At 36.7% G+C, this 12,405-nt stretch overlaps 2 protein-coding genes across 3 annotated transcripts; both read left to right on the top strand.

Annotated features, from left to right (window-relative positions):
• The first annotated feature begins 1,618 nt into the window (after positions 1–1,618).
• Positions 1,619–8,759, top strand: LOC127524129 (potassium voltage-gated channel subfamily G member 3-like). Of its 2 annotated transcripts, XM_051915510.1 has the most exons (3): positions 1,619–2,496; positions 6,619–6,692; positions 6,771–8,759. In XM_051915510.1, exons 1-3 carry the CDS (start codon positions 1,874–1,876, stop codon positions 7,262–7,264), a joined length of 1,191 nt encoding a protein of 396 aa, XP_051771470.1. In that variant the 5' UTR covers positions 1,619–1,873; the 3' UTR covers positions 7,265–8,759. The 2 variants fall into 2 exon arrangements, with proteins under 2 accessions (XP_051771470.1, XP_051771469.1); XM_051915509.1 differs by having other exon boundaries at positions 6,619–8,759.
• A 1,680-nt stretch (positions 8,760–10,439) lies between these two features.
• LOC127524060 (cytochrome c oxidase subunit 7A-related protein, mitochondrial-like) lies at positions 10,440–12,405 on the top strand. The gene is made up of 3 exons (XM_051915388.1): positions 10,440–10,623; positions 11,301–11,435; positions 11,803–12,405. The coding sequence occupies exons 1-3, from the start codon at positions 10,552–10,554 to the stop codon at positions 11,941–11,943; spliced, it is 348 nt and encodes a 115-aa protein (XP_051771348.1). The 5' UTR covers positions 10,440–10,551; the 3' UTR covers positions 11,944–12,405.

Here is a 12,405-nt window from a genome sequence, read left to right as displayed (position 1 = left end):
CATTACTATTTTTTTTTTTTTTTTTTTTTTTTTTTTTGCACAGAGGATAAAATCAAACTTGGCCATGTACGTTTCTTTTTTAAAAAGTAATATTTGAAATAATAAACATAATAATGTTTGCCGATGTAAGGCTTTTTTACCACGTCAATAAATAGCTTTAACTGTGGAAAACATGAAGGCTACTCTTGTTACATTTAAAAAAAAAAAAAGATAACTCTTTACAATAAGGTCTCAATATTAAAGGGTTAGTTCACCCAAAAATTATGTCATTAATTACTCACCCTCATGTCGTTCCACAGCCGTAAGACCTTCGTTCATCTTCGGAATACAAATTAAGCTTCGAAGCTTTACGAATCATTTGTTTCGATCTAATCAGTGGTTCGGAGCGCCAAAATCCCATGATTTCAGTAAACGAGGCTTCGTTACGTCATAAGTGTTTTGAAACTTCAGTAGTTCACGTGACTCTGGCAGTTTGATACGCGCTCCGAACCACTGATTCGAAACAAATGATTCATTAAGCTTCGAAGCAGTGTTTTGAAATCGCCCATCACTATTGTTCACTATTATGTTATTTTTGGCACACAAAAAGTATTCTAGTCGCTTTATAATATTAAAGTTGAACCACTGTAGTCACATGAACTGTCTTAAATATGTTTTTAGTAGCTTTCTGAGCATTGAAAAAGGAAGTGTTTTGTTGCTGGCGATGCAGGCCTCACTGAGCCATCGGATTTTATCAAAAATATCTTAATTTGTGTTCCGAATATGAACGAAGGACTTATGGGTGTGGAACGACATGAGGGTGAGTAATTAATGACATAATTTCTGGGTGAACTAACCCTTTATGCATATGAACTAACGCAAAATATTTTACAGCATTTTTTAACCGAATTTTTTGAATCGCGAATCAATTCAGACCGTTTTGGGTAACCCGTTGGAATGATTCATTGAAAAGTGATTAATTCGCGACTCGTCAGCCAATTCTGATTCTAAGCACCCCAACAAAAACACGGGAAAAATCAATAAAAAGCAATAAAAAAGTTTCGCTTCTTAAACATTAGAACCTACATCGTTTTTAAGAAATTAACTAATCCCTTTGTGGTAATATAACAACTAGGCCTATAGTAATATAAACAAATTACTTTACCCAATACTAGGCTATATTAAGTTTTCTACAACTATAGGATATATTATACTACAGTATTTATTACAGTTTTTCAGTTCACTATAGTTAAAACTACAGTATGCTGTAATAGGCTACTATACTGTATGTATACTACAATTTACAATAGTATGGTTCAAAAACACTATAGTATTTACTCTAAATTACTATAGTATTTTTTCATGTGTGTCTTTTTAGTTTCAGGGTGTGGCAGGAAAACCAATAGGGAAAAAAACATCCATTGATTTTTACTATTGAACATTTAATTCAGTTCCCCAGCATGACATGCCCCCTCGGGTCTACTCCACTGTTATCAACAGTGTAGCAAGCAAGTTCACTTGTAAATCCCAGACATGCGTCGTGAAAAAACTCGTTTTGCCTTTGGGAACGCCCGTTCCTCGGGAGCCCATGATCGAGTGCAATAGGCTTGTCGATCTGTGACATCACTGTATGAAGCTGCCCACTGAAGGCTGGAGTTTAGATGATGCACAAAGAAAGAAGTCACTTTTCCACGGTTCTCCTAAATGACACGCGCTCAATCTGGAAAAATCCCTTTATAATCTGACATACTGTGTTGGACTCGCGAGTTTGGAGCTGTTTGTTTTTCTCGAGCTTACAGAAATGTACTGGATGTTAACTATGACTATCATTAAGCCATATTGTACGTCGTTTCTCTCTTTTTCACTCGAATCGGTGATGTCAATCTGATCCAAAATGAAGTTTGGGAAGAATATATGCATCTTAAACGTTGGTGGCACCAAGTATGCTTTCACAAGAGAAGTTATAAAGGATTTTCCCCTCCGAAGAGTGAGCAGACTCCACAGCTGCTCCTCTGAAAAGGAGGTCTTGGAGGTATGTGATGATTATGACCGGGAGAGGAACGAGTTTTTCTTCGACAGGCACTCTGAGGCGTTTGTCTTTATTATGCTTTATGTCCGATCTGGAAAGCTCAGGTTTGTCCCGCAGATGTGCGAGCTTTCCTTTTACAACGAGATGATCTACTGGGGTTTGGAGAGCTCGCATTTGGAGTTTTGTTGCCAGCGACGACTGGAGGATAGGATGTCCGACACGTACACGTACTTTTCAGAGGAGGATATCAAGGCAGAGGTGGAGTCCAGAGGTGAGGAGGATCAGGTCACCAGGTTAACCCCGGAGACAGGGAACGCGCGGTGGCTGGAGAGGATGCGGAGGACTTTTGAGGAGCCAGCTTCCTCTATCGCTGCGCAGATCCTGGCATCAGTGTCAGTGGTTTTTGTCATTATGTCTATGGTCATCCTCTGTGCGAGCACTCTGCCGGACTGGGATACAGCAAAAAACAATACAGTGGAAGAACACAGGTATATGCATGAATTCAACTTCTGTGGTCTGTGGTATACGTACAATTTATGCAAAATTAGGTGCATCTCTCACAGGACAGCTCAGCTTTATGAGCATGCCCACCTTCTATAGCTCCATATAATAGAAGGAATCGTGCTCTTCTGCACACATATCAGAGGTAATATTTTGTGACGGTAGGTTTGTCCCTCTGAACTTACTTAATTCTGTCTGTATGGTTCTTTCTATGTTTTGTACCCAATTGCTTTGCGAGCTCCATTCAGACCATCTCTTCCCTATTAAAAATGAAAGCAACACTGAAATAGAAGTTAAACTGAAATGAGTGCATTGACACCGCATTGACACATTTTCTTGGTTTACAGAAAATTAGACAGGATGAATTTGGACTGTCAAATCACTTAAATGACTGTCAAATCATTTAAATGATTAAGTAGGACACTGTAATAATATAATAATTTATAGCTATATGCAATAATATTAAAATGCAATCGTCTAATTTCCAGTTTTCTAAATATTTTTATATTTAAATTATTATTATTATATAATATATTTTGTTGATTATTTGCCTTTTAAAATGTATTACAGTAAAAACAATATTATCATAGTGAAAAAAAAATACAAAAACGACATTTTAGCAATATCCGTATGGTGATAATGCAAGCTGAAGGCTGCAAAGTACTACGATGGTGAATTTTGTTTTCTATCTGACGTACTTCGATTGGCCAGGAGACGTCGCCAAAAATATCTGACGTCAACATGAGCTCTGCAGGGGAGACCGGGGAGTGTTGTAACACATTTCGTTTTTCAGCGTCTGTAACTGGAAGATGTTTTTGAGCTATATGTCTCAAACTTCGATATAATATCCTCATATTTGTCTGCTACAAATTAAATGTATGCAATAATATTACCCAACTGTGCAAATTAATGGCAAGTAGGCTACATTACAAACTATCTCACTACAGGAGCGAGTTGTAAAACCAGTTGAAAACATGGAGATTTTATATTTGTCCATGTATTAAATTATGTTAATCATATTTATTTGTCCAAAATAGATAGTTACTATGCAAAAACAACTCTAATAGACGGCGTGTTTGTGAATCATTCACTCAATACCCTTACGAAAATTAGCCATCGTTTTATTAAAAGTGTAGTAAGCATGTTTTGTTTTTTTGTGTCAGATTGATTACCGTGTGTAATGGTATTTTACTACAAATACCATGGTTAAACTATGGTTAGCATAGCAAAACCATGGTTAATTTGTGGTAACCATGGTTTAACTACAACCTTTAACCTTTTTTTGTAGTAAAACCATGGTTAATTTTCGTAAGGGATAAACAGTCCCATTTTGTGTAGTCTTTGTAGTGTTACAACCTTCATCTGCTCAGCTTGTGTGGATGCTATATAGTCTATCAAATTAAACAACAGAACCTAAACATTTGATCATACACATTTTGACATTTAGCATCCACTAACGTGATCACAAATCAATTCATTTTATTTTTACAAAGAGACTTAAAACTTATACTGTTATCTGAGGAGGGTGGTGATTTTACCCCTTACATTAATTTGTTAAACTAATGGTGTTACAACACACTTCGTATTCCGACACTCCCTCCCTACATTTAGACAGGCTATAAAAATTATTAAAATCAAATCTCTATATTCTATTGTGCACACATTTCGTCATCATCCAATGTGAACATGACATCTTCCTGGTGCTCTAAAAATTTCAGTCATGTTTTCGTATTCCCTGCTTTGGGTCATATTGTCATTTTGGGTATTCCCTTGTCCCCGTCTCTCTCTCTCTGTCTGAAAGCATTTGTGAGTAGGGCTTAAGGTTTTTTCTTTATGTATCCAGTGCAGTTTTGATTCCATTTCCCACAGTGGCCACTGTTTGTCTCAGGGTTCAGGTATGTTCTCATATATGTGTGTGACGAGCTGGTAAGAGATGGAAAGAAACCCAGTGAGGTTTTTCATGCATGCTGTCTTAAAGTATTTCCAAAAAATGCCACAGATATGTTTTTGTGGATATCATTCCCATGCTTTGTATTCATCTTTAAATGTCCGTTCATTCGTTGCCTGTAAAGATGTATAGTTTTTATGTTCATCATGCCTACTGAGGAATGATTAGCATATATATGCACTTGCTGTTAACCCAGAATTCTAGAATATGTGGGAACATATACATATATTATCATCTTCACTTATTTCACAGTATTATTGGCCCTGTATACATGCATTCATGCCGAAACAGCTGTCCGCACTGTAATTCTAAGTCTGTCACAGCTCTTTATAAATTTGCTTTGAACAGTACAGTAAAACCATTCAAAATGAAAGAGCAAATTCAGGGGCAAATTCTTTTTATGCAGCCTTTCACAAATCTATTTCTTTTTTTCAAATATTAAATGGAGATTAAGTTGAATGTGCACTCAAATATAAAAAATCAGTTCAAGGACTACTGAGTAAGCGTAACTTCCTGTATTTTAGCTTCCATAGACACTGACACTCCACTGTCAACAAAACACTGGAGCTGTTTACACGATCTGAATGAGAGGACATTTTCCATATAAAGCACACTGACCGCATGGCTGCATGGAATCTGATCTAAACACTTTGCATGACTTGTTTATTTACAATAACAAAGCTTAAACTTATTTGAAGGCTACCTAGCAACATTTTTAGTGGTTATTATTTATATATTCATTCACTGATAATATTCTAGGGAGTGTTTGGTAGAGGAATATTCCAGGTTTGATACAAGTTAATCTGAATCGACAGCATTTGTGGCGTAAGGTTTTAGAATCGTCCCTTGTTTTCTTCAAGGCTCCAGTAAGACACTTGCAATGGAAGTGAATGGGCCCAATTTTTGGAGGATTCAAAGGCAGAAATGTGAAGTGTATAATTGTATAAAAGCACTTACATCTTCTAAAACTTGTGTATTATTTAAGCTGCGAAATTGTCATTTCTACAGTCTTTTTAGGGTTTTAAGGTTTATTTTGTTGCATTGTCATGCTGAGAAAGTTATAAAATTGGATAGAACTTTACACAGATAAGGTTAGTTTTTTACTAAATGACAAAACATACTAATTTTTACAAATTCATGTTAAAATGCACATTGCTTGTTTTGTGGCTATACTATTGAAACAGTGAGTGTTTTAATGTTAACAGATTGGTCCCATTCAATTCTATAAGTGTCACACTGTTATCTAGATTTTTACATTTTTAAATAATAATAATTGTATTGCACCTTTAAAGCAGTCTTTTCAAGGCGCTTACACAGAGAAAAAGAAAACAACATTAAGCACACTCTTAGGTGCGGTCACACTGCACTTTTCGCCCCATTGACTTCCATTCATACGAAGCGCATGCGAATGCGTCAGACTGGAAACGCAAGCTGGTGCGAAGTTTCGAGTTTGGTGAACTCTGACCTGCGAATTCGCATTAGGTTAAGATCGATTCGTCATTGGATGACCTCTTTCTTGAATTAAAAGAATAATATTTTTGTAGTAAAGTCGAGTAGGTTGTATATTTTTACATTCTGAATGCATTACTATAGGCTATGTTATATGTTGAATTCATGTTTATAAAAAAAGACGTTGTATAACACGACCGTTGGAGCATCCGATGAAATTTTGCACGTTCAAAGTCTAGAGTGACCGCGGGTTTAGAAGAAAAGGTTCTATATATGTTCTGTTAGACACTTCATATATAGAACCTTTTATGGGATTCCAAAAGGATTTAGTTATGGATTTTGATTTAATTCTTTCATTTAGATTTAATTAATTTTTAATTTAAATTAAATGTATGAATTAAGCGGCTCGTAAACATACTTTATCATTAGAAAAACTTAAAGAACCTTTAAGTTCATAAAGTGTTCTTTAAAATTGAGTAAAGAACCCTAAGGTTCTATACAGAACCCCACTGAACCTTGTTTTCTTAGAATGAAGGGAGAAGGAGCAAGTCGAATCAACAGTATGCCACAAATGCTGTCAGTTGAGCTTAACTTGTATACTGAACCCAGAAATGAAAAATTGTGATCATATCCCTGTCATACCCTCTAACTTTCTCTTGTGTTTTTCTTTCCACATCTCTTTCTCTCTCTCTCTCCTCCCCATCTCACACAGGATCATCGAGGCAGTTTGCATCGGCTGGTTCACTGCCGAATGCATAGTGCGCTTCATTGTCTCACGGGACAAATGTGAGTTTGTGCGCCGCCCCCTTAATATTATTGACCTGCTGGCGATCACTCCTTACTATGTGTCTGTCGCTATGACAGCGCTGACAGGAGAAAACCCTCAGCTACAGCGAGCAGGAGTCACCCTGCGCGTATTGCGAATGATGCGCATCTTTTGGCTAATCAAGCTGGCGCGTCACTTCCTCGGGCTGCAGACGCTCGGGCTGACGCTGCGCAGGTGCTACCGCGAGATGGTCATGCTGCTGGTGTTTGTCTGCGTCGCCATGGCGATATTCAGTGCCCTGGCACAGCTGTTGGAGCACGGCCTTGACCTGGAGACTAGCAATGAGGACTACGCCAGCATCCCGGCAGCCTGCTGGTGGGTTATTATCTCCATGACGACCGTCGGCTATGGAGACATGTATCCCATCACCATTCCGGGACGCGTGCTGGGTGGTGTGTGCGTTGTGAGTGGCATTGTGCTGCTGGCTCTGCCCATTACCTTTATCTACCACAGCTTCGTGCAGTGCTACCACGAACTCAAATTCCGCTCAGCACGCTGCGTGCGAAGTCTCTCCTCTGAGTTTCTCAACTGACTGTAGCACAGCTCGTCCTGAGATCCTCCGAACCTGCTGGTCTTCAGCTTAGCAACATCACCTGCTCTTCTGTGCCTTTATTTTGTACCAAGATCTAAAATTTAGCAAAGGGACAAGCTAATCTGTTGGGGAAAAATCAGCGTTTAGACTCTCTATTATATCCAAATAAAAACACAAGTACCTCTGTACTCAAGGACACATTCTGGAATTCATCGATGTTGACAATACAGGCATCTGGAACTATTTCTGTCCATCCTGGGACTAACAGAACAGGACAAAAGAGACAAATCCCCAGCTCAAAGCTGGAAAGTGCACAATAAAGCATTACGATCCAAAGGAAATACATTAGCCAATGTTTGTGTTGTAACCCCCTTCCTGTGTGAACGAACAAAACCGATCCAACAGCATTTTTCCGTGTACGAAATGGACAACTGTGGCATTTGACGACTACAGATGGCCAGGCTGCCTGGAACGGGCATCTGGCGGGACCTTGTGTCCTGACAGTGCTCCAGCCTAGAAGGAGCTTACACAAATTCTCATGTTTCCATGGAGAGGTCCCTCCGACTTGCTAAATCATTAATTCAGCCCCCAATAAAGTGGCAAAGCAAGGGAAACCAGAGTAAAAGGTTTTAGAGTGGCAATATAGAAGCGTTTGAAGATGATAAGAAAGCAAATACTGTGATTGCTTTGACATTAAAGTCACTGTCAAATGTGCAGTTTCAAATAAAGTTAAAGGTCTATAGAATGCTAGTTAACATTACTAAGCCACAAAAAAACAAACATCAGCTGTTCATCCAGACAGCGACAAGTCTGCAACCTGTCCATACACGACTGTGTGAATCAAGAGGCGTTAACTAAATTGATTAGCAAACACCTCACCCACACGCTCACCAGTAGGAGGGCTGTCACTCGCTTCCTTCTTCCTCTTTGAATACAAGCACAAAATCAAACCTCTTTTCTTCATTCAAGGGACTTTCTGAGTTTGTGTATCCTGGAATACAAAGATGGGTTTTGCATTGTATTTAATGAGATATGCTGCATATGATATGATTTATTGAGTGGAATACAGTACAGAAGTATTTCATTATATAAAAGCATCTATTGACTATAGGTTATATAACCTACAGATATTTTCTTAGCTGAATTGATGATAATGTCAAAATCAAGATAGAGTGCATTGTTTAATTCAGGTTATCCTCTAATGACATAATTTGTCTTTAGCTTAAATTGTCATGTCAGTGTTGGGATCTTATTTGAATAATTGCAGAAACATTGCTTGGTTGATGTCACACCACACAATGTTTATTTTTGCATCTGTATGGAGACATATGCCTTCATAGCTGTATCATTTTGTAGCTGTATTTGTGGCTATTTAAAAGGGTCATAATGATGCAAATGAAATCTTATGTAGCTCTATTCTGTAATCTAAATGTATTCTAATTGGTAAAGACAAGGTTATTTATGTGTATGAAGAAAATAAAGAAATGTTTATTGATTCATGCCTGATTATTTAACTAATTAAAGGAATGTGGCACAAATATAATGTGAAATATATTAAGCAAAAGCAAAGTACTTAGGAATGTTTTAAAATTGGGATGACTGGGTTTAGGTGTCAGTTTTAACTCCAGTGAATATTTTTCAGGGTTGCTTTATTTTTGAAAGTCTATTTGTACCTGTCAGGTCTTGTTTTTTTGTGTTTGAATTTTATTCTGAGTTTGTTTTGCTCTGTTTCTTTTGTTCCTTGTTCCCACCTCCAGTTACTCTCCTTGGTTACTCATTAGTTATGTCAGCTGTGTCTCATTTTGTTGATTAGTTTGATCTGGATATATACTGTGTTTTGTTCAGTTCTTGGTCTTTTCTCATTTTATTATGTTTGGCTGTTTTGTTCCCGTGGGTCTATAGTGATTTCTGAGTATTTTGTTTTGTTTACTAAAGAGAAGACTGCTGCAATGCAATTAAATCCTGCACTTTTATTTCATCCTGCTGCAACCAGACGTGACAATACCTTCTGGCTGTAAAAGATATTCTTACCACATTTTATTGCCCAAGACAGGAGAAAAGATAGTTCACTGAACACATGTTGACCTTTTGTGACAATAGCAGGGCATGCTATCACATTTTATGGAGTTATACAATGGGAATCTGCCATTGAACTGTTTCTCTTCTTAGCATAAGCATATTTTATCTCTGGTCAAAAATTCTGCTGGTCAAAACATCAAATTGATTTTTATGTAGCCTATGCATTTTTGATGTTTCATGAAGTTTGGATTTCATAGCTGACCAGAACATACCATAATAAATATTCACTTAAGTAAAAAGTGTGGAAACTAGCAGCCTTTTTATGTCAAGATGAGATTAATAAACAACATTACTTAGGGGAACAATAAAAATTGGACAAGTATGATTTTTAAAAATACAACTTTTAATTTGTTAACTTAAAACAGTCTTCACATAAACCCATTAAAACTAATTTTACATTTCAGAATCAGAAATACACACACACACACACACTATATAATAGTTTTATGAATGTACAGATGTTATTGATAGGTGTTCAGCTTAAGATGTTATTTACAGATGTACAATTTTGAGATTACATTTAGCTGTGCTTTTAATATAGCAGGGCTCAATGCTAAGGAGTTTTTCTACTAAATGATAAAAATGATGGCTTTCAATTATACTGTAATGTTGAATGGCTATAATTATTCATTTCATCCCCAGAAATTGAGAAGAAAAATCCATTTAATAGAGTCGTTAGTGCAATATTGGTATTAGTGATACTGGCCTTCACTGACAGTATTTAGTAAAAATGCAATTAATCAAAATATTTGAAATAGCCTGTTCCATCTTTATGTTGTTTCTACATTAATTTGGAGATTTAGTGTGAAATTATGTAAGGCCTATTAAAATATAAAATTAGGTACGATTAATCCTGAATAATTACAGAAAAAACGTGAGATTAATTAGTTAAGTTTTTAATCGATTGACAGCACAGGCTCAAAAGAATAGGCCTAAATAATAACCTTCTAAACACAAAAAAAGCCATATCATTGACTACAAAATGATCACAGAGATTTTAACAAAATATTATAATAAATTATATTTATCCCAGCAATTTTATTTTAACTTTTAACAGGGCTTTTGCTGGAAAGTTTTCATAGCGTTTTAGCTTCAATGACGTCATATTTGCGCGACAAATCCTTAAACAAGGAAAAAGCCGGTTGAGTTGCCACATCCCGACGGTCACTCTCACCTCGTCCTCGCCGGTTACCACACTAATTACCAAAATGTATTACAAATTTAGTGGGTTTACACAAAGACTGACGGGAGCCGTGTCAACCTCCGCTTACAGCCCTCAGGTATGTGCGCGCTATTCCGTTTTTAAAAGGTTAATTCAGTGACCTTGATATGCCACTACCTGCTCCATGTGAGGCAGATGTGTTTTTAAACAGTCGTTAGATACGTAAAATACATTTCTCTAGCAGTATTGTAACCGAAATGATTATACAGGCTAATTATTATTCATAAAGAAAAGCCGGTTGAGAGCTTTCTGGATACAGTTACTTAGTTGAGCTAGATTTAATTATTTAGATGTTTTTAGTATTTCTTCAGACAGATGACAAAATTCAGCGCTGGTTATAGAATCCTAAACTGATTTTACAACAAAAGACAGTAGTTAAGATTAAGAACAAGATCTGATATATCATTGGTTCTCAAACAAGGCAGTCAGGGCCCACTAGGGGGACCTCGGAAAACTTCCAAGGGGGGGCTCATTCTTTTAAGTAAAATTTTTAATGTAAAAAAAAAAAAAAAAAAAATTAAAGACTTGGGATGGCCATGTAAATTAATAAAATATTAAAAACACATTTATAAAGAATATACATTTTTATAGCTCTAATATATTTTATCGTGTAGAAATTGTGAATAAAACACATTTTTAAAAAAAATAATGGGGGGTGGGTGCTTTGAGTAAAAACTGTTATGTAGTCTTAGTGAAAAAAGGTATCAACCTAACCTGTTTGTAAACTTACTTTAGGGCTTGAGGTCAAATATACCTTCTGAATCCCCTACCATCATCTTTGCCACCCCAACTAAACTGGTGTCTGAGTCAGGTGCTGCGGTGGAGTATATGGGTGCCAACAAGGTTCCAGACCTCCAGAGAATATTTCAGGTGAGTATGTGATGTATTAAGCTATGTAGTTGAAGAAGGCGTAGGAAAACTGTCATCATTTACTCTTCCTCATGCCTCATGTATGGCTTTCTTTCTTCTAATGAACATAAAAGACATTTCGAAGAATGTTGGTAACCAAACAAATCCGGTTCCTATTGACGTGCGTTGTATGGACAAAAGGTGGCAGTCAATGAGAACCGAAACTCTTTAGTTACATACATTCTTCAAAATATCATCTTTTGTGTTCATACAGGTTTGGAATAGTAAATGATGACAGAAGTTAGATTTTTGGGTGGACTATCTCATTATTAAACAGGAAAAAGGAGCATACATCATAATTCTTCCCTCTCCTTGTTTCTTCTTCCAGGCATCAGAAGAGATTCCTGTCCATCTAAAGCGAGGTGTTCCAGACAGACTCTTGTACAGGACCACCATGGCTCTGACAGTCGGAGGAGCTCTCTACTGTCTTGTGGCTCTTTATATTGCAGCACAGCCCAAAAACAAGTGAACTGTACCCATCTTCTTTTCACCAACTCACATCATCAGCGATGTAACTTTGTGCATTTATCATGAATATTAGCAATATGCCTCCGAGCATCAATCACCATGAACAGACACTCTGTCCTGAACAAAGCTTCTACTACACAATGCTGTTTTACTTGTGTCCTGTATCAGTTCTTCTTACAAATGGGATGCTGTTAGTTGTGTTTATTAGAACAGCTGTTCTCAACCTTTGTAATCCCAAGGTTCCCGAAAGTCAATATTTGGTGCCCGGTCAATGCTATTATTTGACATATTATTTTGATGTACCCTCAAGATGACTTAAATTTTAATTAATCTAAAAAGTGATTTCTAGACCTGGATGAGTCATGTAAATATTTTTTTTTGTTTGTTTAATTTAACTCATTAATTTCTTCAGATAAAAAAAAAAAATGGTTCAAATAAAAATTAAGATTTTGAATAATATTAA

This window comes from Ctenopharyngodon idella, chromosome 12, assembly GCF_019924925.1.
Source record: "Ctenopharyngodon idella isolate HZGC_01 chromosome 12, HZGC01, whole genome shotgun sequence".
Lineage (NCBI taxonomy): Eukaryota > Metazoa > Chordata > Actinopteri > Cypriniformes > Xenocyprididae > Ctenopharyngodon > Ctenopharyngodon idella.
This window is presented reverse-complemented; position numbering and strand designations above follow the sequence as displayed.

Coding starts and splice junctions, on each gene's coding strand:
- LOC127524129 (XM_051915509.1), top strand. CDS start 1,874: ATGAAGTTTGGGAAGAATATATGCATCTTAAACGTTGGTGGCACCAAG. Junction 2,497..6,618: donor AATACAGTGGAAGAACACAG/GTATATGCATGA, acceptor CATCTCACACAG/GATCATCGAGGCAGTTTGCA.
- LOC127524060 (XM_051915388.1), top strand. CDS start 10,552: ATGTATTACAAATTTAGTGGGTTTACACAAAGACTGACGGGAGCCGTG. Junction 10,624..11,300: donor CCTCCGCTTACAGCCCTCAG/GTATGTGCGCGC, acceptor AACTTACTTTAG/GGCTTGAGGTCAAATATACC. Junction 11,436..11,802: donor ACCTCCAGAGAATATTTCAG/GTGAGTATGTGA, acceptor TTCTTCTTCCAG/GCATCAGAAGAGATTCCTGT.